This window comes from Aquila chrysaetos, unplaced genomic scaffold (assembly GCF_900496995.4).
Source record: "Aquila chrysaetos chrysaetos unplaced genomic scaffold, bAquChr1.4, whole genome shotgun sequence".
Lineage (NCBI taxonomy): Eukaryota > Metazoa > Chordata > Aves > Accipitriformes > Accipitridae > Aquila > Aquila chrysaetos.
Genome location: NW_024470399.1, coordinates 1 through 23092, shown reverse-complemented (window position 1 = coordinate 23092; position 23092 = coordinate 1). Strand labels below are relative to the sequence as shown.

At 65.8% G+C, this 23092-nt stretch overlaps 3 protein-coding genes, 1 long non-coding RNA gene and 4 other non-coding genes across 10 annotated transcripts; 5 read left to right on the top strand and 3 right to left on the bottom strand.

The window, feature by feature from the left end:
* The first annotated feature begins 99 nt into the window (after window positions 1-99).
* Window positions 100-10892, top strand: LOC115338311 (speckle targeted PIP5K1A-regulated poly(A) polymerase). Of its 3 annotated transcripts, none has more exons than XM_041121940.1 (27): window positions 100-503; window positions 1331-1398; window positions 1528-1621; window positions 2276-2393; window positions 2478-2541; window positions 2645-2762; window positions 2862-2964; window positions 3056-3155; window positions 3248-3436; window positions 3529-3603; window positions 3703-3761; window positions 3865-3962; window positions 4389-4528; window positions 4616-4844; window positions 4955-5044; window positions 5175-5321; window positions 5854-6002; window positions 6777-6846; window positions 7579-7731; window positions 7837-8027; window positions 8113-8316; window positions 8560-8674; window positions 8769-9108; window positions 9185-9294; window positions 9383-9505; window positions 9591-9683; window positions 9755-10892. In XM_041121940.1, the coding sequence occupies exons 1-27, from the start codon at window positions 476-478 to the stop codon at window positions 10861-10863; spliced, it is 4377 nt and encodes a 1458-aa protein (XP_040977874.1). In that variant the 5' UTR covers window positions 100-475; the 3' UTR covers window positions 10864-10892. The 3 variants fall into 3 exon arrangements, with proteins under 3 accessions (XP_040977874.1, XP_040977872.1, XP_040977871.1); XM_041121938.1 differs by having other exon boundaries at window positions 5175-5327; XM_041121937.1 differs by having other exon boundaries at window positions 5175-5378.
* A 143-nt stretch (window positions 10893-11035) lies between these two features.
* Window positions 11036-12619, bottom strand: LOC121233134. Its single transcript, XR_005931934.1, has 2 exons — window positions 12251-12619; window positions 11036-11247 (listed from the first exon to the last, which is right to left on the bottom strand). It is a non-coding gene; the product is annotated as an uncharacterized LOC121233134 (long non-coding RNA).
* Window positions 11929-12119, top strand: LOC115338330. The gene has a single exon (XR_003922379.1). It is a non-coding gene; the product is annotated as a U2 spliceosomal RNA (small nuclear RNA).
* A 1085-nt stretch (window positions 12620-13704) lies between the features above and the next one.
* LOC115338331 lies at window positions 13705-13895 on the top strand. Its single transcript, XR_003922380.1, has one exon. It is a non-coding gene; the product is annotated as a U2 spliceosomal RNA (small nuclear RNA).
* A 309-nt stretch (window positions 13896-14204) lies between these two features.
* Window positions 14205-16336, bottom strand: TMEM179B (transmembrane protein 179B). The gene is made up of 5 exons (XM_030006867.2): window positions 16186-16336; window positions 15464-15651; window positions 15216-15350; window positions 15021-15096; window positions 14205-14632 (listed from the first exon to the last, which is right to left on the bottom strand). The coding sequence occupies exons 1-5, from the start codon at window positions 16279-16281 to the stop codon at window positions 14474-14476; spliced, it is 654 nt and encodes a 217-aa protein (XP_029862727.1). The 5' UTR covers window positions 16282-16336; the 3' UTR covers window positions 14205-14473.
* Window positions 16337-16883: 547 nt separating this feature from the next.
* On the bottom strand, window positions 16884-20011 carry LOC115338322 (TAF6-like RNA polymerase II p300/CBP-associated factor-associated factor 65 kDa subunit 6L). The gene is given in 13 exon segments (XM_030006868.2): window positions 16884-17291; window positions 17293-17371; window positions 17373-17842; window positions 17934-18062; window positions 18157-18289; window positions 18372-18592; window positions 18700-18770; window positions 18871-18969; window positions 19072-19122; window positions 19247-19397; window positions 19668-19691; window positions 19693-19755; window positions 19865-20011. Coding segments are annotated over 13 exon segments (1863 nt in total). The 3' UTR covers window positions 16884-17066.
* A 291-nt stretch (window positions 20012-20302) lies between these two features.
* On the top strand, window positions 20303-20497 carry LOC115338332. Its single transcript, XR_003922381.1, has one exon. It is a non-coding gene; the product is annotated as a U2 spliceosomal RNA (small nuclear RNA).
* A 1869-nt stretch (window positions 20498-22366) lies between these two features.
* Window positions 22367-22556, top strand: LOC115338333. Its single transcript, XR_003922382.1, has one exon. It is a non-coding gene; the product is annotated as a U2 spliceosomal RNA (small nuclear RNA).
* The last annotated feature ends 536 nt before the right edge of the window (window positions 22557-23092 follow it).

Genomic DNA, 23092 nt, shown 5'->3' with positions numbered 1-23092 from the left:
CGGAAACGGCCGTCCACTTCCCGGAAGCGCCGGAGATTGCCGAGCCGGCGCGAAGTTCTTCCCACCGCTCCCCCCCTTCCCCGTCCCCGACCCCTTTCCGGAAGCGCTTCGGCTCTGGCGGAACTTGCCGAGCCCCTTCCGGAGGAGCCCGAGGCCAGGCCGAGGCGTCCCGAAGCTCTTCCGGAGGGGCCCGAGGCCGAGCCGAGTCGTCCCGAAGCTCTTCCGGAGGGGCCCGAGCCCACGCCGAGGCATCCCGAGGCTTCTCCGGAGGTGCCCGAACCCTTTCCGAGCCTCTTCCGAAAGGTTCCGAGGCCTCTCCGGAAGCGCCCGAGGCCGCGCCGAGCTTGTTCCGAAGCCGCCCGAGCCGTTCCGGAGGCGCCCGAACGGGTCGTGCCGGTGCGGAGGCGGCGGGAGCGGGAGGCGATGAAGCGCGGCCGGGGCCGGGCCCGGGGGTAGCGCGGCCGAGCGAGCGGCCATGGCGGCCAACATGTACCGCGTCGGCGGTGAGCGGGGGCCGGGGGGGGGGGGGGGGAAAGCGGGGCCGGGGTCGAGAGGGGGGGCCCGCTCCTGTGAGGGGACGAGCGGGGGGGGGGGGGGTCCCGTGAGGGGATTAGGGGGTTCCCTGAGGGGGGGGGGCCGTGAGGAGGAGGCAGGTCTGGAAGGGGAGGGGGGGGGTCCCGTGAGGGGGTTAGGGGGTCTGTGAGGAGGAGGGGGCGGCACTGTGAGGGGAGCGGGGGTCCCAGAGGCCCAGAGGTGGGTGACACTCGCCCCTCGCCCCCCCCAGTCTGTGAGGAAGAAGAGGGGGGCCATTGGGGGGGGGACAATGCCGTGTCTGTGACAAGAAGGACCCACGAGGGGGGAAAGGGAAGCCCATGAGAGGGAGCCCCGGCTTCTGGGGGGGGGGGGGGGGGTGTCCCGTCTCTCCCCCCCGCCGTTTGTGAGGGGGAGGGGAGGGCCCATGTTGGTGGAGGACCCCTGGTCTGTAAGGGGGGGCCGGGAGCCGGAGTTGGGGGGGTTGCTGCGTTTCGGCAAGGGAGAAAGGAGGTCCCAGTGTCCGTAAGGGGATGGGGGGGCTGTGTCTGTGAGGAGTGGGGACTCCCTGAAGGGCAGGGTGGGGGGGGGGTCCTGTTTTGGGGGGGGGAGCCCCATGGGGTAAGGAGGAGCCCCCCGTGCCCATGAGGAAGAAGAAGGCTTCCCTGTGTTTGGGAGGAGAAGCCCCCCCCCCCCCCCATTTTTGAGAGGAGAAAAGGGGCCCCTTACTTGTTAGAGGAAGAGGGGGGGGGCTGCGGTGGGGGAGCCTTTCCTCACCGCACCCCCTTTTTTTCTGCAGATTATGTCTATTTTGAGAACTCCTCCAGCAACCCCTACCTCGTCCGCCGCATCGAGGAGCTCAACAAGGTGAGGGGCTGCCTCCTCGGTCGGGGTGGGGAGGGCAGTGCAGTGTCCTGGGGACGGAGGGCCCCCCCCACCCCTCTATTCCCAGGGGGCTTCCTCTGCCCCCTCCTCACCTTCCTGTTCCCCCCCCAGACCGCCAACGGCAATGTGGAGGCCAAGGTGGTCTGCCTCTTCCGCCGGCGGGACATCTCCAGCAGTCTCAACAGCTTGGCCGACAGCAATGCGCGTGAGTGCGGGCTGCTGCGCCCCGGGGGGGTGTGGTGGTGGAGGGGTGCGGGGGGGGGCTGTCGCTGCATCCCCACCCCACCCCCACACACACAGAGCCCACGGCTGGGGTGTGGTGGGGGGCAGATCCCAGCTTGCCGCTGCTCCTGCCTCGGGGCGTTCGGTTCCCTGAGGGTGCTGGGGGAGGGGGTGTGTCTGTGACCCCCCCCCCCGACTTAGGCTGCCCCCCAGCTGGGGGTGGGGGGAGCTGGTCTGTCCCAAGCCACCATCCCTGGGGGGATTCTGGGGGGGGGGGGGTCTTGCTCATTTGGGGTCACAGATGGACCCTGGTGGGTGGGTGGTGGGATGGGGAGGTTGGGGGGGGGGCAGAGCACAGCCTGGCCTCACCGCACTGCCCCCCCCCAGCCAGCAACGCGGGGAGGTTCTGACCCTGATAGGGGGGCTGGGGGGGGCTCCCGAGGCTGCCCTACCCCCACCAGGCTTCCCGCGTGTGTGAGCAGGGCTGGGCTGCTCCCCCCTGCTCCCTCCTCGGCCTGGGCTGCTGCCAAAATCCAGAGGGGGGGGTTGCTGGGAGAACAATGTGCCTCCCTGCTCGATGGTGCCATGGGGGGGGCCCCTCTGACACACCCCCCCCCCCCCCCCCGCCTGCGCCCAGGCGAGTTTGAGGAGGAGTCCAAGCAGCCCACCATGACAGAGCAGCAGCGTCACCAGTTGAAGCACCGCGAGCTCTTCCTCTCCCGGCAGTTTGAATCGCTGCCGGCCACCCACATACGGTGCGTGCCGTTGCCGGCAGTGGTGGGGGGGCTCCCGGGGGGGTGGTGGGCCTCACTGTGACACCCCCGCCCCGTACCCTGTAGGGGGAAGTGCAGCGTGACGCTGCTCAACGAGACCGACATCCTGGGCCAGTACCTGGAGAAAGAGGTGAGCCCCATGCCACACCAAGGGGGGTGGGGGCTGATTTGGGGGCACCCCCCTTTGCCCAGCTGAGCCCCCCCCCCACCTTCCCCCCCCCCCTGCCTCCCAGGACTGCTTCTTCTACTCGCTGGTGTTCGACCCCGTCCAGAAAACCCTCCTGGCTGACCAGGGTGAGATCCGAGTCGGCTGCAAGTACCAGGCAGAAATCCCAGACCGGCTGGCCGAAGGTACTGGGGGACTTTGTGGTGCGTGGTGAGGGGTGGCACTGTGGCACAGGGCGGGAGAATTCAGCCTGAACGCCCCCCCCCCGCCACACACACCCCCAGGCGAATCGGACAACCGAAACCAGCAGAAGATGGAGATGAAGGTGTGGGACCCCGATAACCCCCTGACCGACCGGCAGATCGACCAGTTCCTGGTGGTGGCACGGTGAGCTGGGACCTAGGGGGGCCGGGGGGCTGTGGGGGGCCCCCACTGACACCCCCCGCCCCCGTGTGTGTGTCCCCCCCCTTACTTCCAGAGCTGTCGGGACGTTCGCGCGTGCTCTGGACTGCAGCAGCTCCATCCGACAGCCCAGCCTGCACATGAGTGCCGCCGCCGCATCCAGGGACATAACACTGGTGAGATTTGGGGGGCCGGGGGGACCCTGACTCTGCGGCGGGGGGGGCTCCTCCTGATCCCCCCTCACTGTTGTGTGCTTCCCTGCTCCCAGTTCCACGCCATGGACACGCTGCAGCGTAACGGCTATGACTTGGCCAAGGCCATGTCGACGCTGGTGCCACAGGGGGGGCCGGTGCTGTGTCGCGACGAGATGGAGGAGTGGTCGGCTTCTGAGGCCATGCTCTTCGAGGAGGCGCTGGAGAAGTACGGGAAGGACTTCAACGACATCCGGCAGGACTTTGTGAGTTGGCGGGGGGGACGGGAGGGGAGTGGGGGGCACAGGGTGAAGGACAACCCCTGGTGCAAGGACTCGCTCCCCTCCTCTCCCCACAGCTGCCCTGGAAGTCCCTGGCCAGCATCGTGCAGTTCTACTACATGTGGAAGACCACCGACCGCTACATCCAGCAGGTGAGGTGCGGGGCGGGCTGCTGCGGCTTGGGGGGGCCTGTTGTGAGCCCCCCCCCCCAATGTGCCCCCTGCCTCCATCTTACTCCCCTTTGCTTGCAGAAGAGGCTGAAGGCAGCGGAGGCGGACAGCAAGCTGAAGCAAGTCTACATCCCCACTTAGTGAGTTGGGGAGGGGGTGGTCCTGGGTGAAGGGGGGCTGTGCCCCATCCTAGGTCTGGTGGGGCGAAGATGGGACCCCCCCTGACCCCCCACTTCTCTACAGCACGAAGCCAAACCCCAACCAGATCATCTCGGTGGGCTCCAAACCTGGCATGAACGGGGCCGGCTTCCAGAAGGGGCTGACCTGCGAGAGCTGCCACAGTCAGTGGGGCAGGGGGGGTCCTGGGGTGGGGGGAAGGGGGGAGGACTCTGGGGTTGGGGTGGGGGCTGTCCTGGTGTGGGGGAGCACCATGGGGTGTGGGCAGGAAGGGGGGGCATGCGTGCAGTAGTGGAGGGGGGGGGGCGACAGGGTGGAGGCAGTGGGGGGCTATGGGGCTGGGAGCAGGGGGTTATAGGTGGGGGAGTGGGGCAGGAGGGGGGGGCAGGATCAGGGGCAGCAGGGCAGTTCTAGGGGCTGAGGAGGCAGGATAGGGGTTTTCAAGCGCAGTTCTGGGGCTGGGGGGGGGGGCACGATGGGGTGTTCAAGGGCAGTTCTCCAGGGTGGGCAGCGGAGCCACAGGGTCTCTGTGCCCGCCCTGGGGTTGGGGGGGGGTCTCCACGCCCACCCACCCCCCCCCCCCCCACCAGCCACCCAGTCTGCCCAGTGGTACGCCTGGGGTCCCCCCAACATGCAATGCCGCCTCTGCGCTTCCTGTTGGATCTACTGGAAGAAGTACGGGGGGCTGAAGACCCCCACCCAGCTGGAGGGGGCGGCCCGCAGCGCCTCGGTGAGCCCTGGGATGGGGTACAGAGACACCCCCACCCTCGCTGACCACCCCCCCCCCATAACCCTCCTCTTCTCCTCCTCCTCGCAGGAACCGCACTCTCGGGGTCACCTCTCGCGCCCCGAAGCGCAGAGCCTCTCTCCCTACACCACCAGCGCCAGCCGGGCCAAATTATTGGCCAAAAACCGCCAGACTTTCCTGCTGCAGACCACCCGCCTCACCCGCCTGGCGCGTCGCCTCTGCCGCGACGTCCTGCAGCCGCGCCGCGCCGCCCGCCGCCCCTACGCCCCCATCAACGCCAACGCCATCAAGGCTGAGTGTAGGTGATGGGGGGGGGGGGGTTATTCTGTGGCTGGCTGTCCTCCCCGGCCCCCCCAGCCGCTCCTCCACCCCTTACGTGCCCCCCCCCCCCCCCCCCCCATTCCATAGGTTCCATCCGCTTGCCCAAGGCCGCCAAGGCCCCCCTCAAGATCCATCCGCTGGCCCGACTGCCCCTCGCCGCCATCGTCAAGGAATTAGGTGAGGGGGTGGTTGGGGGGGCTCAGGGGCTGTGGGGATTGGATTTTGGAGTTCTTCCTGGGAGCCAAGGGTGGGGGTCTTGGGGGAAGCCATGGGGCAGCCCCTAACACCCCACACCCCCCCACCCCAGCGGCACAGGCCCCCCTGAAGCCGAAGACGCCGCGGGGCACCAAGACCCCCATCAACCGGAACCAGCTAAGCCAGAGCCGGGGGCTGGCGGGGCTGGTGGGCAAGAGGGGCTACGAGGGGGCCGGTGAAGGCCACCGCCCCCCCCCGGGTACGGGTACGGGGCTCTGGGGGGCTACGAGGGGGCGGCGAGGGCCACTACCCCCTGGTATGGGGGTGCGAGGGGGCGGGGTTTCTCTGGGATTGACAGGGAGAGGGGCCTGTGGGAGTGGGGCTGGGGGTGGGGACTGGGGAAAGAGGTGGGACTGGCTATGGGGTGGAGCCGGGGGGTAGGGGTGGAGTCTGGGGGGTGATTGACAGGGGGTGGAGCCTGGGGAAAGAGGTTGGACTAGCTGTGGGGTGGAGCCTGGAGGGGTAGGGGTGGAGTCTGGGGGGTAAGGGTGGAGCTGGGGGGTGATTGACAAGGGGTGGTGTCCGCGGGAAGGGGCCTGGCCCTGACTGGTGGGGAAAGGGCCTGGGGGGCGGGGGACTGGGCTGATTGACAGGGGAAGCGAGCCGCGCTGGGGCGGCGGGTGGGCGGGCTCGGGGGGGGGGGGGGGGAGATGGTGACTGATGGGGCGGGGCCGGGGTGGGAAAAGCGGCGTGTGATTGGTGGGGGGGCGTGTCCTGACGCGGCTCCTCAGATGGGGGCGTCGGGCCTCCCTTTCTCGGCCAACGGGCGCCCCCTGGCGGCGGGGCTGCGCACCGGGCCCCCCCCCGCCAGCAAACGGCAGAAGCTGAACCCCGCGGACGCCCCCAACCCCGTCGTCTTCGTGGCCACCAAGGACACCAGGTCCGGGGGGGGGTACGGGGCTCTGGGGGGGGGGGGGGGGGTACGGGGCTTTTGGGGGGGTATGGGGATTTGAGGGGGGGTTATGGAGCCAGGGGAGAGGGTATGGGGCTTTGGGGAGGGGGTACGGAGCTGGGGGGGGGGGGGGGGGGGCGTACGTGGCTCTGGGGGGGGGGTATGGGGCTTTGAGGAGGGGGCCGGGGAGGGGGGCGTACAGGGGTTTGGGGAGGGTGTATGGAGCTGGGGGGGGGGGGGAGGTATGGGACTTTGAGGGAGGGTTATGGAGTCGGGGGGAGGGTATGGGGCTTTGGGGAGGGGGTATGGGGCCAAGGGGGGGGGGGGCGTATGGGGCTCTGGGGGGGGTGTGGGGCTTTGGGGAGGAGGTATGGAGCTGGGGGGGAGGTATGCAGCTTTGGGGGGGGGTATGGAGCCAGGGGGGAGGGTATGGGGCTTGGGGGAGGGGCGTACGGGGCTTTGGAGGGGGGTTAGGAGTCAGGGGGGGTACGGGACTTTGGGGGGTGGTAAGGAGCCAGGAGAAGGGTGGTATGGGGCTTTGAGGGGGGGGGCTACAGAGCTGGGGGGGAGTTTATGGGGGGTGGTACAGAGCTTTTGGAGGTGTATGGAACCAGGGCAGGGGGGGGTCTGTGGGGTAGAAGGTGGTGGTTATAATGGGGTTGGGGGGGGGGAAATCTGTGGGGCCATGGGACTGGGAGGGGGGGGGACTGTGGGGTACCCCCTCAGCTGCTGACCCCAGTGTGTGTTTCCCCCCCCCCCCAGGGCGCTGCGGAAGGCCCTGACGCACCTGGAGCTCCGCCGCGCTGCCCGTCGCCCCAACCTGCCCCTCAAGGTGAAGCCTGGGCTGCCCCTGAGATCCGGGGGGGGCCCTGGCACCTTCTGCCCCCCCCCACCCCTCCAGCACCTCAGAGCCCATTGTCCTTGAGGACTGACACCCCCCCCCCCTCCCCTCCCCACACCCCCCCCCACCGGGCCGGGCCCCTTTTGTATTTTTTTTATTTCCATAGAAATCCCCGGGAAGGGATTTGGGGGGCAGGGGGGGCAGTGCCGGTGCTGGTCCAGAGCCCCCCCCCCCTCCGCTACCCCGACCCCCCCCCCCCGCCCCGACCCCCCCCTCCCTGCCCCGACCCCCGCGGGCCCCTTTTGTATGTGGAGCAATGCCCCCGGTTTTGTATCTCGGGCTGTCCCGGTTCTGTAGCGACAGGAAATAAAACCGATGATTTTTCTTCACTGAGATCCAAAAACCGGCGGGGGGGGGGGGGGGGGGGGGCGGGACGGAGATGCCGGGAGCGCTCCGGGCGGAACAATTGTCTCGGGTCGCGTTTCCGGGAGGAGCCGGGCGCTGGTTTGACCGCTTCTGGCGGAAGTTCGCTTGGGGGGAAGCCAGGCTGGACGGACTACTTCCGGCGGAAGTTCAAGGGGGGAAACGGGAGCGGGAGGACGGTGGTGGCGGTGCGGGGAGGGCGGGCACCGGGTCCCGGTCCCGGTCCCGGTCCCTGTCCCGGTCCAGCCATGGACGTGGGCTCCAGCCCGGCCCCAGACCCTGATCCTGGTCCCGTCCCAGCCACGGACGCGGACCCCGGCCCGGTTCCCGACCCGAACACGGAGGTGGGCTGCGGCCCGGACCCCGACCCCAACCCGGAGACGGACCCCGACGTAGAGGCCTTACCCCGGGGCGGGTTCCGCTGCCGCCTGTGCCAGGTCTCCGCAGCCAACCGTGAGTGCGAGGGCGCCGGTAGCGGAGATGGCGGGGGGGGGCGGGGGGAGGGTGGCTCTGGGGCACCGGTTAACGGTGCTGCCCCCCCCCCAAACCTTCCCGCAGGGCCGAGCCTGGTGGAGCATCTGCGGGGGAAGAAGCACCGGCGGCTGCGGAGCCTGCGGGCCGAGCGCCGGGCCCAGGAGCAGCGGAGCCTCTTCGTCAGTGGTTTCGCCCGCGGCACCTCGGGCACAGAGCTCGCTGAATATTTCGGGGCTTTCGGAGAAGTGGCGGCTGTCGTGATGGACAAGGAGAAGGTGGGGGTAAACCGGGGGGGGGGAAAAGCGAGCCGGCAGCACCGGGCCGGGTTTAACGGCGTGTGTCCCTTCCCTTCCACCTCAGGGCGCCTACGCCATCGTGGAGCTGCGGGATGCTGCGGGCCGGGAGCGGGCGTTGGCGGAGCCCCAGCACGGGTTGTCCGGACACCGGCTCCGTGTCCGTCCCCGTGAAGAGAAGGTCTTCGCCTACGGCCGCCCGGGACGCGGCCCCCGCCGGGAGCCCCTTGGCCCAGGCCGGCTGGAGCAGGCGCTTTGCCAGGCCTCAGATGTGAGTGGCGGGGGGAGCTGTCCCAGGGCTCTCCCAGGGGTTTGAGGGGGCTCCTGGGTCTTTGGGGAGGGTCCTGAGGCTCTCCAAGGGGTTTTCAGGGGGTCCTGGGGCTCTCCTGGGAGTAGGGGAACACACTGGGGACTGCAGGGGACCTTGGGGATCTTCCGGGGGGAGCCGGGGTCTCCCAAGGCAGGGGAGGGGGATGACGCACCCTGGCACAGCCAGTGATACCAGTCCCCGCAGGTGGACTCCCAGATGTCACAGCTGGTGGGGCTGCTGGAGCTCAGCGAGGACGAGCGCCGCGTACGGCACCTCCTGGTGACGCTCTTCCAGGAGGTCTTCACTGAATTCTTCCCCGGTGAGTCTCCTCTTCCCGGCCTGCGCAGCCACCACGTTCCTCGTGCAACGCGTCCGCATCCCTGGCACGTACCCCTTTGTCTCTCCCCACCCAGGCTGCGCCGTCGTGCCCTTCGGCTCTTCCGTCAACGGTTTCGACACCCGTGGCTGCGATCTAGACTTGCTTCTGGACCTGGAGCTAACCAAATCCCTTCAGGCATCAACACGAGATGCTCCCGGGGCTGGATCCGGCTCCGGCGCTGAGGATTCCATCCTGAGCGATATCGACCTGGCAGTGACGCCGGCACCGGAGGTGCTGGAGCTGGTGGCAACAGTGCTGCGGCGCTGCGTGCCGGGCGTACGCCGCGTCCGGGCTGTACCCACCGCCCGCCGCCCCGTCGTCAAGTTCTGCCACAAGCAGTCGGGGCTGGTGGGCGACATCTCCGTCGACAACAGGTCTGGGGGCGTGGGACGGGGGGTCTCCCTGTTTCTGGTGACGCGTCCTTCTCCCGTGACGCCTCTGTCCCTGCAGGCTGGCACTGCTCAACACACGGTTCCTGCAGCTTTGCGCCGAGGCGGACGAGCGCGTACGGCCGCTGGTCTACGCGGTGCGGCTCTGGGCCAAGCAGCAGGGTTTGGCAGGTGAGGGTGGGCGCCAGTGCTCATGGCCGGGTCCTGCCCGGCCTGCCGGTGGGCCTGTGGGGCGCAGCTCTGACCCCATCTCCCCTAGGAAACCCCTCTGGGGGCGGACCCCTCCTCAACAACTACGCCCTGACGCTGCTGGTGCTGTTTTTCCTGCAGACGCGCAGCCCCCCCGTGCTGCCTACTGTCGCCCGTTTGCGTGATTTGGCAGGTACGGTCCTTCCGTCTGTCCTTCTGTTCCCTTTCGCACGTGGTCCCACTGTGCCGATGCTCCTCTGAGGGCCGCTCCATTTCAGGGGACGAGGACCGCGCCGTTGTGGCCGGGTGGGACTGCAGCTTCCCACGGGACGTGGCATCGCTGGAGCCCAGCACCAACACCGAGAGTCCCTGTGAGTGCCGGGCTGGGGGTCCAGAGGGGGTCCCGGAATCCCGGCACTGCCCTCACCGCTCGCTCCCACAGGCTCGCTGCTGGCCAAGTTCTTCCACGTTTTTGGGGACTTCGACTTCACGGGACAGGTGATCTCACTGCGGGAGGGCCAGGCGCTGCCACTGCCGCCCCCCACTGCCCCCGAGACCGGCGATGCGTTGAAGCTGGGACCCCTCAACCTGCAGGACCCATTCGAGTTGAACCACAACGTGGCGGCCAATGTCAACGAGAAGACGGCGTCGCGTTTTGGGCGCTGCTGCCGCGACGCAGCCAAGTATTGCCGCAGCTTGCAGTACCGCCGCAAATCCAGCAAAGGCCGGGCCTGGGGGCTGACGCGGCTCTTCCAACCGGGCGCGGTGGAACCAGGGGCAGCGAGCGCCGGCGCTTTCCTTATCTCTATTCCCTTGGATGGCGCCGGCAGCAGCTCCCAACAGCTCTGCCAGGAGCCCGGTGGTCGCGGCCCATGGTTCTGGGAGGTCTGCGACGCCATCGCCTTCATCCTGAGAGACGTCCTCAAGTGCAGCTGCACTGCGGGGAAGCCGCCGAGAGCTCCCCGCGAGGAATCCGAGCTCCCGGTGGACTCAGCGCCGTCTGAGGAGCTGCCTACGGAATCAGACACAGAGGAGCCATCGGTAGCAGAGCCGTCGTCGGTGGGCTCCAAGCGTCACCTGCCCGAGGTGACAAATGGCACCACGCTCCCGGCCAAGAAAAGACCGCGGACGAACGTCCCCGATGAGGCAGCAAACTGGAGCTGCGCCATCTGGCACCGTGTGTGGACGGGCCGACGCCGCGTACGCCGACAATTGCAGCAAGGGGACAGCCCCGAGGGGCCGGATGGCGACTCGCTGGAGCTGGAGCAGAAGGTGTCGGAGGCCATCGTGCAGCAAGAAGGAACCGAGCAGCCGCTGCAACCGCTGCTGCGCTTCGAGGCCAGTGCCCGGGCGGCCAGCACGCGTCGGGAGATGCGTGTGCTGCTGCGCCTCGTCCCTTCCCCAGTCCCCCCCAGCCCGCTTTTCCGGGACTTTTTCCACTTCTTGCGGAGTTTTCTGCCTGCCACAGTGCGACGACGCCTGGGCCAGGAGCCCACGGGGTGCCCAGACGCCCAGGATGGAGGGGATGGGGAGGTATTTTCTACATCCTGAGTTTTTTGCAGTAAAAGATCTGTTTTGCAGCCGTGTCCGGTGTGGGGTCTCCTGGGGTTGTGTTGAGTGCCCAGTGAGGATTTTTGGGGGAGAGAAAGGGAAAGAAAGGAGAGCTCAGGAAAAGAGCAAGCAGGGGCAAGTTAGAAACAGAAACCACCTTCAGCGCTCCGTCCTTGACCCGTGGCGAGGTTTTTATTTCTTAAATTTTCCCTATTACAAGTGTCAGGGAATCTGGGGACTCCAACCACAAGGACGGCTGGAAGCTCGATTCATTTTCGTGTTGCCTGTTGGCGTTCAACTGCTGTCGTTTCATTTTGGGTCAGCCCTGAGGCAGTCAGAGATGAGTGGGGTCAGTCCCTTCCAGCTGGGCTGTTGCGTTCTGTTCTGAGGAAGACGCAGAGCATGATGCAGTTGCCCCTCAGCCTCTTTCTTTCCAATCCCCTCTCTGGACCGGCTGGTTCTGCTGGGTTTGATACCCCCCCAGGATGGGGTTTGCCCTCTCAGCTGACTCACGTTGGGCCTGCTGCCCCCCCCCCAGCACCCCCAGATCCCTTTCTGCAGGGTCGGCTCTCCAGCCGGTTTATCCTTGTGCCCGGGGTTACTCCCTCCCGGCTCCAGAATCCGGAGTTTTCCACTGATTAAATTCCATCCCCTTAATCCACGGGCAGGGAGATCGCAGCAGCCGTGGCGTGGAATATGCAAATCGCTTCGGGAGTTTAGGCGGGAAAGGGGGAGGGGCGGGGCGAATGCAAATTGCCGTGCGCAGCACGCCAATCAGGTTGTCCGGGGAACTGGCGAAGGGGCGTGGCGCATGGGAGCCGGAGGCGGGGATACCCAAATTTGAGCACCCAGGGGCTCCAAGGGGCGGCCGGGAGGCCCCGCGGAGGAGGTTTCCGGGGGTGTCTCGGGGGTGGTTGTCCTCAGAACCGAGCCGAATGTGCGGGATGGTGCGGGGAAGGAATCAGAGGAGGGAGCGGAGACGTCGGTGGGGGGGGCGGAGGAGGTGACCGTGAGTTGTGTGAGAGCGGGGGTCGGTGGGGCCGGGGTGGTGGGAGGGGTGGAGTTATCGCTTCTCGGCCTTTTGGCTAAGATCAAGTGTAGTATCTGTTCTTATCAGTTTAATATCTGATACGTCCTCGATGAGAGGACTTTATATTAAACGGATTTTTGGGTTCGGGAGTTGGACCTGGAGCTTGCTCCCTCCGCTCCGCGCATCGTCCCGGTATTGCAGTGCCTCCGGGAACGGTGCACACCCCCACCCTGGGGGGACCTTGTACTGGTTAAAAATAGAATGAATATATTCTCGCTTTGGAAGTGTCCTGAGTTTCCCCCCACCGCTTCGGGATCCCAAAGTTTACCAGAACGGTCTAGTACAGACCACGCTCACCCCTAGCCAATTCGTCTCCGCTCTCTCCATCTTGTCTCCCGGCCCCGGGGCTGGGCTAGGCCGTGACCGGCGGCTCCGTGTGGCTCCGGTACCGCCGAGCGCGGCCCCTGGCCCCGCTCCGGTGGGGTCCCCCGGGGATGAGCCGAGGCGGGGACCGGGTGTACCCGGCGGGGGAGCGGGCGGGGAGGCTGGAGGGGGCCGGGGCAGTAGGCGGGGCAGTCCCCGGCCAATGAGATCGCCGCTACCCTGGCGGAGGCAAAACGTCGCGCGGAATATGCAAATCGCTTCGGGGTTGAGGCGGGAACGTCGGGGGGGCGGAGGGAATGCAAATTGCAGTGCGCGGCACGCCAATCAGGTAGCCGCGAGAAAACGGCGAAGGGGCGGGGCGCATGGGAACCGGAGGCGGAGTATGGAGATAGGGGCGGGGTTCGGAGGGAGGACGGTGGGGAGGGGTGAATGCGACTCAGGGGGCGGGGCCTGTCGCCAAGAGACGCCGAGGGGGCGTGGCGGGCTGACCATGGCTGGACGCCAGGTGCCCACCCAGCCGTCGGGATAAGGGCGGGAGATCGCTCGGCAACCGCCGGCACAACAGACTCGACTCGGGGAAATTAATTTTATTGCCAATCAAAGCAGAGCAGGGTAACGAGAAATAAAACCAAATCTCACAACACCTGCCCCCAGGCCTCCCTCCTTCCTGGCTGCACTCCACTCCCGGTTCTCTCTACCTCCTCCCTGCCAGCGGCACAGGGGGACGGGGAATGGGGGTCGTCGGGGTCCGCTCATCCCACCTCGGCTCTGCCGCTCCTTCCTCCTCATGGGGAGGACTCCTCACCCTTCCCCGGCTCCGGCCTGGGGTCCTGGGCTGAGGAGGGATAGCAGGTGGATATCTGCTCCACCATTAACCCCCATGGGCTGCGGGGGGGACAGCCTGCCTCACCGTGGTCTTCCCCACGGGCTGCAGAGGAATCGCTGCTCCTTCTCCACCGCCCTTGGTGTCCGCAGAGCTGTTTCTCTCCCCTCTTCGCCCTCCTCTCTCGGGCTGCAGTTTCTCTTCCCGCTTCTTAAACATCTCCCAAAGGCGCTGCCCGCGCCGCTGACGGGCTCGGCTTTGGCCGGAGGGAGGGGGCGGGGCGAATGCAAATTGCCGTGCGCAGCACGCCCGTCGGGTTGCCGCGGGGAAACGGCGAGGGGGCGTGTCGCATGGGAGCCGGAGGCGGGGATACGCAAATTTGAGCACCCAGGGGGCTCCAAAGGGCGGCCGGGAGGGCCCCGCGCAGGAGGTTTCCGGGGGTGTCTCGGGTGGTTGTCCTCAGAACCGAGCCGAATGTGCGGGATGGTGCGGGGAAGGAATCAGAGGAGGGAGCGGAGACGTCGGTGGGGGGGGCGGAGGAGGTGACCGTGAGTTGTGTGAGAGCGGGGGTCGGTGGGGCCGGGGTGGTGGGAGGGGTGGAGTTATCGCTTCTCGGCCTTTTGGCTAAGATCAAGTGTAGTATCTGTTCTTATCAGTTTAATATCTGATACGTCCTCGATGAGAGGACTTTATATTAAACGGATTTTTGGGTTCGGGAGTTGGACCCGGAGCTTGCTCCCTCCGCTCCGCGCATCGTCCCGGTATTGCAGTGCCTCCGGGAACGGTGCACACCCCCCACCCTGTGGGGGATTATACTAGTTAAAAACAGAGCGAGTTGTGATGGATCTCAGTATTTCCGTGCTGGTTTTTTTTTCGACTTCGGTGATTCCGGTCCATCAGAGCGTTTTCCACCCGCCCCCCCCAGCAGAAGCGTCACGCGTGAAAAAGCGGTGCTTTCGGCAAACAGGACGGTTGTAGAACACCCGCCTCGCTGCCGGAAAAACCGAGCCGTGACCCCTTTCCTCCTTCCTCCTCCTCCGCCCACAACAGCCGCTCCGGTCCAGGCTACAGCCGTGAGCACTCGAGTACAGGCACAGGCTCCTCTACAGGAAATCTTTGTCTTTAATAACGAAGCTCAGCACCCAAAAAAGCCTTGACGATGGAGGAGGGTGGCCGGTGCCACCCAACACCCAGCTCGCTGGCAGAGGGTCCTTCGGCACTGCTGCCTTCGTCACCACGGGCAGGACCGGGGGGGTGGCAGGGCTAATGATGTCCTTGCCTTCTCTTGCATCATAGGGTGCCTGGAGAAGGGTACCCCACACTCCTTACCCAGGTCTGCCCACACCCCCACCCCAGCCTGGTACCCCCTTCCTTCAGGGCTGTATCGGGCGTCCCCCGAAAATGGCTTCCGTCTCGGCACTCCACTCGGGATCGTTGTGACGCAACAGCGGGAGAGGACCCTCCCTCCGTCGCTGGACCAGCAGCCGGGTGGTCAGCAGGCACCAGAGGAACATGTTCACCCAGGCCGATGCCTGTTGGGTGGGGGGGACACAGGGGGTTGAGCTGTGCCATGATGCCTCCACCCCCCCCCACCCCACCCACTGACTTCTCTGCCTGGGAAGGCCCCTCCCGACACTGAGGCAGTAGCCACGTGGATGCCGTACATGCGGCTGTAGCAGCGACTGCATGCCTGCAGGTACAGCTGCACCCCTACTTGCAACAGACCCCCCCTAACCCATGCATGGGTGCTGTCCCTCACCCGATCCCAGGACAGACAGACAGACTCTCCCTCCCTTCTCCTCTGTGGGAGCGGGGCTTCAGCTTTTCAGTTGCTCCCCCTCGCTCACCCCCCGCGCACCAGCCGGGCTGTGCAGACCCCCAGATAGGGGAGGGGGGGCTTTAGCACGCTGGCTGGCTCACCTGTGCACTGTAGAGGTTGCTGTAGAAGCGGGTTGGGCTGTAGGACACCCATGGCTTGTGCTCAGCATCCTGGCAGCTGCAGGGGACAGGGAAGAGCAGGCCTGAGGTGTGGAGAGAAAGAGGGGGGCCCTGGGAAGGCCATATCCCCCTGGGGCCAGAGGGAGACCCCCCCACCCCAGGGAAGGTCGTTGTTACCTGGACAGGCTCTTGGTCTGCATGATGGAGGTGCAGAGAGCATCCATCCCCACGCGGAGGATGCAGGCTGCGATAAGGAGGAAGAAGAGGATGATGAAGGCGACGACCAGGGTGATGCTGAGCCAGGTGCGGTCCCTGCAAGAAAAAGGGAACGGCATCAGTGGCACAGGGCTTCGTGGGGCACCCCCAGCCCTGCCACCCCCCCCCCCCCCCCCCCCCCCCCCCCCCCCCCCCCCCCCCAAGCTCACCACTGGGACTCATTGGTGCAGCAGCTGTAGATGCCGTAGAGGAGCGACGAGAAGCAGTACAGGGCCACCACGACGGAGACGGCCGAGACAAAATAGCAGAGGGAGATGTGGCTGAAGGACTTGGGCACCAGTGCAGTCCCATTCCAGCTCACCGTGCCATAGAGGATGCACCAGCCTCCAAATTCTCCCTGCGAACAGGAGGCCATTGAAGGGGGGGAATGGGACAGGGGGAGCTGCCACTCGGTCACATCCCAGTCACCCACAGGGAACCACGCTCAGCCCCAGCAGGACAGACCGGTGAGGTGAGCTGGAGCAGCAGGAGGAGGAGGAGGAAGAGGAGAGGAGCGTTGGAGGAGGAAGGAAGCCCAAACTGCCTCAGCTGACTCCTGTGCTCACATGACAGCGCCAGGAGCTGCAGGACGGGCAGGAGGCTCAGCCACCCCCCCCTGCACCCCCCCCTCCAGCACCCCATCTTGTTGCCTGCCTGCATCCTGGCTCCCCATAGCACCAGGTGACCACAAATAGGGGGGCATAGGAGTTGGGGAGGGGGCCCAGGGCAGACCCAGCCGAGGCAGGAGCAGGATGGAGCCCACCCAGGGCGGCAGCGCAGACCTCGAGGGCAGCCCGGGGAGTCGGGAGGGACATGGGGAGCCTCAGGACAGGGATTGGGGTGAAGCTGCTGTGCCCTCCTCTCGCTCCCCCCCCCCCCCCAATCCCCGTACCTGTGCCACAGTGAGGGCCGAAGCGCAGACGATCCCACAGAGGAAGGCAGCTCCATGGAGAGCCAACTCCACCAGTTGCAGGACGGACACCGCCATCTTCCGTTCCCCCCCGCCGCTGCTCCGCCACGCTCAGCCCGGCCTCCTCCGCCCCACCCCACCCGGCAGCACGGGGCTGGGCTCCTTCGTGGCCCCATTGCGGCGGCACCGTCCTGCCGCCACCGCCGCTGCCGTCACTCTGCTCTGGCGTCATGTGTGCCGTGGTGGTTGGTGGCCCCACTCAGCCCTGTGGCTATCCCCCCCCCCCCCCCCCCCCCAAGAACAGATCCTGTCTCCAGCCTGCTTGGAGCTGGTGGCATCCATCCCTCCTTCCCTCCATCCATCCATCAATCCCACCCTCCACCTCCGGCGGTGGGGGAGCGCAAGGAGACAGGCAGGATGCATCCTGGTGGCGGGGTGGGGGGGGGGTTGTGTCCTGGCACGGGCATGCCATCAGCGCCGATACAGAAGGGATTTCACCTGGACGGCCACGACCCACCAACCTGCTCCAGCCCTTCTTGGCTCCGCTCGGCAGCATGAGCCTTGGCGGCTGACACCTCCCCGGCTTTTTCTGCAAAGGGATGGACACCGTCCATCTCCTGCCATGCTGGCAGCAAGGCTGCAACGCCCTGCCACCCCACGGCACCTACAAACCCTCTGAACCGAGTAGCCAACTTTTTATTAACTGCCGGACACACGTTACAGTGACAGGCCACTGCTGGCAGCACCTCTGGGCCGGCGGCACCCGCAGATCCCTGTGCCGAGGGGTTACGCCGGCCCGGCGCTGCCCAGGGCCGATGCCAGCCGGCCCGTGGGGCTGGAGGGGTGAGCACCCAGCACCCGCCTCAGAGGAGGAGGTGGAGGGAGTACTCGGCGCGCGGCCAACGCCGGGCCGGCCGGGTGGTGCGGCCGATCATGGGCAGTTTTTGGGCATAGCGGGAGATGTGACCGGGTCCGTGATGCTGCGGGAAGCTGGTCTGGAACAGGCGGCCCTGACAGCGTCGGCCGGCTTGGCGACCCGCGATGACGAAACTGAACCGCGGGGCACCGCGAGGCGCGAAGCGGCATTTTCTGGAAGACGTCGCGGGCGCCTGGCCGGTGGCCGGGCTGCCGGGGGGTCCCGCGGGGCCGGGCCAGGCTAGCCGGGCGATGCAGCGCCGGGCGGGCCGGCCGGGGGCTCTCCCCGTGGGCTCTCCTCCTCCCGTGGGCTCACCGTGGCGTTGGCCGTCAGCTGTGGCATCTTGCGTGCCGCCCCCTCGCCCCCGAAGGCCGGCGGCTCCTTCCGGGCACCCTCGGGGGTGCCGGGGGTCGGTAGGGTGGCCGGCGGCAAACCGGTGCCGAAACGGGCAGCCAGGCTGTCGCCGAAAAAGTCGTAGAGCTCCGGTACCATATCTGGCAGAGGATGAGGGCGGGGCGGCAACGGGGGCATGCCGTACCCGAGGGTGGGCCTCCGCTGCTGCCCCCCAGCTGTAGCAGAGGCCGGCCGAGGCCGAAACCCGCCTCGGCTGGGGGGTCCTGCTTGGGGCTGTGCCGTGGGGAGCCCTCCTGCCGCGGGCCGGCCCCAGATGCCGGGGTGGGGCGCCTGCTGCGCCTTCATCTTCAGCAAGCGCTCGACAGCCACCTGGAGAAGGGGGGGAACAGTGCTGGCAACGGGGAGCCGTGTGTGCCCCTTACCCAACCGGCCCCCCCCCCAGCCCGGCCAAGCCGCTTACCAAGATGGCACCGTAGACCTTGTGCCCATCAGCCTTGACCTGGGCATTGGAGACCGAGTAGTCGTCCAGCACGGCCTGCAGGTTGGCCCAATAGGTGGGGAGGTGGGGGTAAAGCACCCGCTCCACCGCCTGCGGAGAAGACAGACAGACAGACGGACAGGGAGGCAGCAGCGCGGAGCGGTCGGGGGCTACGGTGGGACGGCATGGCCCGCTTCTCCCTCACCTTCCAGCCCAGGGCGTGCAGCCCCACCACCGCGCCGTAGTGAGAGCAGAGGGGACGCACGGGATCGGCTAGCACTTTCTGGAGCGAGAGCAGGATTTGATGGTAGAGGCCGCTCACCAGGTCGCCGTGGGTCCTGCGGGCAACAGGGCGGACGCTGCAGACCCTGCTGCGGCGGGACGTCCCCCCTCCCCATGCCCCAAGGAGCGTCCCCTCACCAGAAGATGCGGCTGAGCAGCATGGCGGCGTAGTCGCGCAGGGTCCAGTGGTCGTTGAGGGGGTTGATGGAGGCGGCCAGCGGCTCCAGCGCGCAGTACATGACGCTGGCGATCAGGCTGCGGACGTAGGAGCCCAAGCAGAGGAAGGGGTTCTGGATCAGGCTGCGGGCGATGTGTAACAGCCGGTTCAGCTGCTCCAGGTCGTGACTCACTGATTTCACCTGCCGGCAAGGCGTCAGGACTGGGTTCAGCAGGGAGCTGCCCCCCAACCCAACCTTGGCACAGGCCCGGAGACCCCCCCCGATCCCATCCCGTTGCCTGCGCTCACCCCGCTGACCACGTAGACGAAGTAGGGCAGGAGAGCGGCAATCTTGGAATTGGTCTGCAGGTCCTGCAGGGCTACCTGCGGGTGAGGATGCCAGCCACAGCGGCGGGGGGGGGGGGTCAGCCCCACTCAGGTGTGCTCAGGATGGGGTGGGGGGGGCCCCCCCTGCCCCACCCCACCTCATCAGCTGAGGGTCGTCGCCCAACACCGCCCGGGTGACGTGCTGGTAGTACTTGAGCAGGTCGTCGGTCAGCGTGGAGACGGCGCTGGGCACTATGGCGGAGGGGCGAATGTCACCCCAAGGTCTGGCCCTGGCCCCGCGGTGGGGAGGACGAGCCCCCCCCCCAACCTGGCATCACCCCCATCGCTCCATACCAGCTCCCTGTGGTTCCAGGTTGCCTTTTCCATCCAGGTAGGAGACATGGACTACAAGAGAACGTGGTGGTGGTGATGAGCACCTTGCCTGCGCCCTGCCTGTGCCGGGGTCAGGCAGGAGAGGGATGCTGCGGGTGTGGGGGGGCGGGGGGAGGGGGGGGAGGGAGCCCCTCACCTCGCACGGCCGTCTCAGCGCAGCCCTTGGGGATGTTGGTGGCCAGGGCCAGATCCACCAGGTTGACCTCCCGGTCCTCCTGGAAGTACAGCTCACCCTCCTTGATGGCCCGGAATGGCAGCGCGTCCTGGGAGCCATATCCACACACCGCCTGGCGGGGGACAGACACTGTGGTGGCATTCCTGCCCCCCCCAAACCATTACTGCCCCCCTCCAGGGACACACCGACCCACGGGGACCCCGACCCCTAGCACCGATACGTGCTGCTGGGCCCGGTGGTCGGGACGCAGCCCCACCAGTGTCCCCAGTCACCGGGGGGGGGGGGGGGGGGGGCGGCAGCCGGGTGTCCCCCCCCGGTCCTGGTCCCCACAGGGATGCAGCAGGGGACCCCCCCCCCCAAATCCAGCCCCCAGCCACTGCACCTCAACATTGCTCCAGCGCAGCGCCCCGGTTGAAGTCTTCCACGGTGAGTTTGCGTCGCCGTGTGTGTTTCATGAACTGGGAGCTGTTCTGCGGGGGCGGCACCGTCACCGGGACCGGGACTGGGACCGAGACCAAGACAAGGACCAGGGCAGGGACTGGGACCAAGGCCGGGACCGGGCCGCCTGGCCGGCCGTACCTGCGTGGCTTCCCGCAGCCGGTAGCAGACGTCCTCGGCCAACAACGCTGCTACCTCATCGCTGAGTTCCAACCCGGTGCTCTCCGCCATCAACCGCACCGACTCCGCGGGCAGCTCCACGAACCGCCGTTCCTCCCGCTCCGACATGGCCGCGCCCGCCGGGCTGCGCGCCCCTCCCGTCCGGCCCCGCCTACTAGGGGCGGGAACATGTAAAGCAAAGGAGCAGTGGCCGAACGGGCCGGCGGGAGTCCCGGCTGAGGAGGTTCCCGGGGTCTCTCGGGGGTCGCTGTCCCGAAAATGCGGGCGGGACGTGCGAGACGGCTGCGGGGAAAATGATCGAAGAGGGACGAGAGAGGTCAGTGCGTGGCAGTAGGGCGTGAGCGTGAGCTGTGTGAGAGCGGGGGTCGGTGGGGCCGGGGTGGTGGGAGGGGTGGAGTTATCGCTTCTCGGCCTTTTGGCTAAGATCAAGTGTAGTATCTGTTCTTATCAGTTTAATATCTGATACGTCCCTCGATGAGAGGACTTTATATTAAACGGATTTTGGGGTTCGGAGTTGGACACGGGAGTTGACCTCCATCCGATACGCGCAGCATCGTACCGGTATGGCAGTGCTATCGGACGGTTGCCACAGCCTATGCTTACCCCACCACACCACCGGGGGGAACGGATAGTGGGGTAACAAAAGCCAGAGCGGCTGTTTGTTCTCGTTGACTTTTCATACCCCCTTCTGTTCAAGAACGCTCACGTACGGCGGAACGTTGGGAGGCTCACTTTTGAGTTGTTAAACGCGATGAGTGGGACCGGGCAGGGAAGGGACCCGTTGCCCAAGAGTTTCCACTACGTAGGTCGGTACTCTGCATAAACGAGGCAGGCTTTGCCAGCCCAGCCAATATACCCTTGAAAAAGGAGCTATAGACGGCAGAGAAAGGAAACATCATGCCCCGGAAGGACACCGGTGATTGCCAAAGCAGCAGGGAGCTAGGGGAAAGGAAAGGCCGGAGGGGGAGGGGGGGAGATCGCGACCACCACTCAATCAAGACCGAAAAGATTACACAACACCGCCCCCACCCACCCTCCTGAGCATGCGCTGTAGAATAAAAGAACACCGCACTTTTAATTCGAAGCGGAGAAAAAAACCTTTAGCCAAGGGATAGACGCTCGTGACAAATTGGAGGAGCCAATTTGTATTAAATAAAAGATCAAATGTATTAGCAAGCGATTAAAGAGAAAAACAGCGCTGGGCTTTTTTTTGCGGGGAAGGAGACAGTGCTCCGGGCCACAAGCTCGCGCCCAAACAGGGGAAGAGCCTCTTTATTTATACAGTCTTTTTAGTCTCTGGTACGGACGGCTGGCTTGTATCTTCGGGATCTTTGCATCAGGTGTTAATGGTGTTAATTTGCCTTCTGGTGTTGTTGGGATGAGAGGCGAAGTCTTCTCAGCTGTTCTTAGGGTAGGACTCAAGTCCCATTCATTGCTCTGTAAACGTCTCTCTACATATGCTAATCATCGGTACTATGGTCTTAAGTGTAAGTGAAGAATATCCCTACCTCCACATGCGATTTCTGAAACCAAAGTTAAACCGTTCATTACACCAAGAGAAATGGTGGAAGATAAGCGATACCAGTCACGGTTTCGGGGAAGGACTTTGGGACCAGTTGGGGTGAAGCTAAAACTCTATAAATTGCTGTTTAACCGCAGGGTGTGCTCGATTTGTGGGAATCATCCACCTTGCCGCTGTGCAGAGTGAAGCAATGGCTCCTCGCTAAACACGTTCGTTGTGTTTCGGGGTTACTTTCTCTTTCGGTAACCACGGGCCTGCTTGCCCGGATCCCCCCGGCACCGCTCCCCGCACCCGAATCGCCCTACCCCCGACCCGGATCGGGCCGAGCCACCCTAAGCCCCCGCCAACACGGCGCTCCGCTCCCTCACTCTGGGTCTCCGGCGCGGACGCCCCGCCGGGCGGGCAGCGATCGGCCCGACGGAGGTCGGTTTTGCCGCCGGTTCTCCCGCGGCGGGGAGGGAGGGGGCCGGGCGCGGGGGCGGAGCGAACAGAGGGCAATGAGAGCGCCGCTACCCTGGCGTCTGCAAAATGTTTAGCGCGGACCCATGCGAATAGCCTCGGTGTTTGACCGGGAGGGGAGGGGGCGGGGCGAATGAAAATTGCCGTGCGAAGCAAGCCATCGGGTTGGCCGCGGGGAAAACGGAGACGGGGGGCGTGTGCAGGAGCCAGAGGCGGGGAGGATACGCAAATTTGGGCACCCAGGGGCTCCAAGGGGACGGCGGAGGAGTCCCCCGGTGAGGAGGTTCCCGGGGTTCTCTCGGGGGGTCTGCTGTCCCGAAAATGCGGGCGGGACGTGCGAGGAGAGACGATTGGCGGGGAGAAGGAAATGATCGAAAAGAGGGACGAGAGAGGTCAGTTGCGTGGCAGAGGGCGTGAGAGGGAGATGTGTGGGTGAGAGCGGGGGTCGGTGGGGCCGGGGTGGTGGGTATGGGTTTGGAGTTATAGCTCTCGGCCTTTGGCTAGACCCTCAAGTGTAGTATCTGTTCTTTTTATTCAGTTTAAATCTGATTACGTCCTCGATGAGAGGGACTTATATAAACGGATTTGGGTTCGGGAGTTGGACCCGGAGATGACTACCTCCGCTCGCGAATCGTCCGGTATTGACAGTGCCTCGGGAACGGTTGACAACCCTCCCCACCAAGTGGGGAGTAATAGTGGTCGAAAGAAAGAAAAAATGGGAACTCTCAGAGGGGCGCTAGTGTTCTGCTCCCATGTTGTTATCCGTCTCCCGGCAGGCTCAGCGCCTTGAACAGGACGATAGGCTCCCTACCATCTTGTGTTTCGTCTTGAACACCACGGTCACCAGTATCCCCCCCCCCCCCAGCCCCGGCTGTCTGTCTAGTCCATCGAGCGTCGGTAGATATACTGTAAAAAGGAAACGAAGGAAAAATCTACCATTTCGGTGTTGAGGGGGTGTCCACATGGGGAGGGACGGACGCGCGAGTAGCGTCGGGTGGGGGGGGGGGGGGGGGGGGCGCCAGCAAGATTTTATTCGGCTGGGAGGTGGAACCCCATCATAATGGACATTGGCTTTGTCGCAGGAAGTTATATTTAGCTTGCGAACTGTACCAGACCTCGCAGATGTTGTAAATTAAATTTAAGCGCCGCAGAAATTGCTGCAAAAAGAAAGAAAGTATGTAATATGAGGCTCCATTGGGTAGAAAGCA

Excerpts from the sequence above, each read along its gene's own strand:
- LOC115338311 (XM_041121937.1), top strand. The coding sequence starts at position 476 with ATGGCGGCCAACATGTACCGCGTCGGCG. Across the intron at positions 2,965-3,055 it reads CAGTTCCTGGTGGTGGCACG|AGCTGTCGGGACGTTCGCGC; the intron begins GTGAGCTGGGAC and ends CCTTACTTCCAG. Across the intron at positions 3,437-3,528 it reads ACGACATCCGGCAGGACTTT|CTGCCCTGGAAGTCCCTGGC; the intron begins GTGAGTTGGCGG and ends CTCTCCCCACAG.
- TMEM179B (XM_030006867.2), bottom strand. The coding sequence starts at position 16,281 with ATGGCGGTGTCCGTCCTGCAACTGGTGGAGTTGGCTCTCCATGGAGCT. Across the intron at positions 15,652-16,185 it reads CGGCCCTCACTGTGGCACAG|GGAGAATTTGGAGGCTGGTG; the intron begins GTACGGGGATTG and ends TCCTGTTCGCAG. Across the intron at positions 15,097-15,215 it reads CAGACCAAGAGCCTGTCCAG|CTGCCAGGATGCTGAGCACA; the intron begins GTAACAACGACC and ends TGTCCCCTGCAG.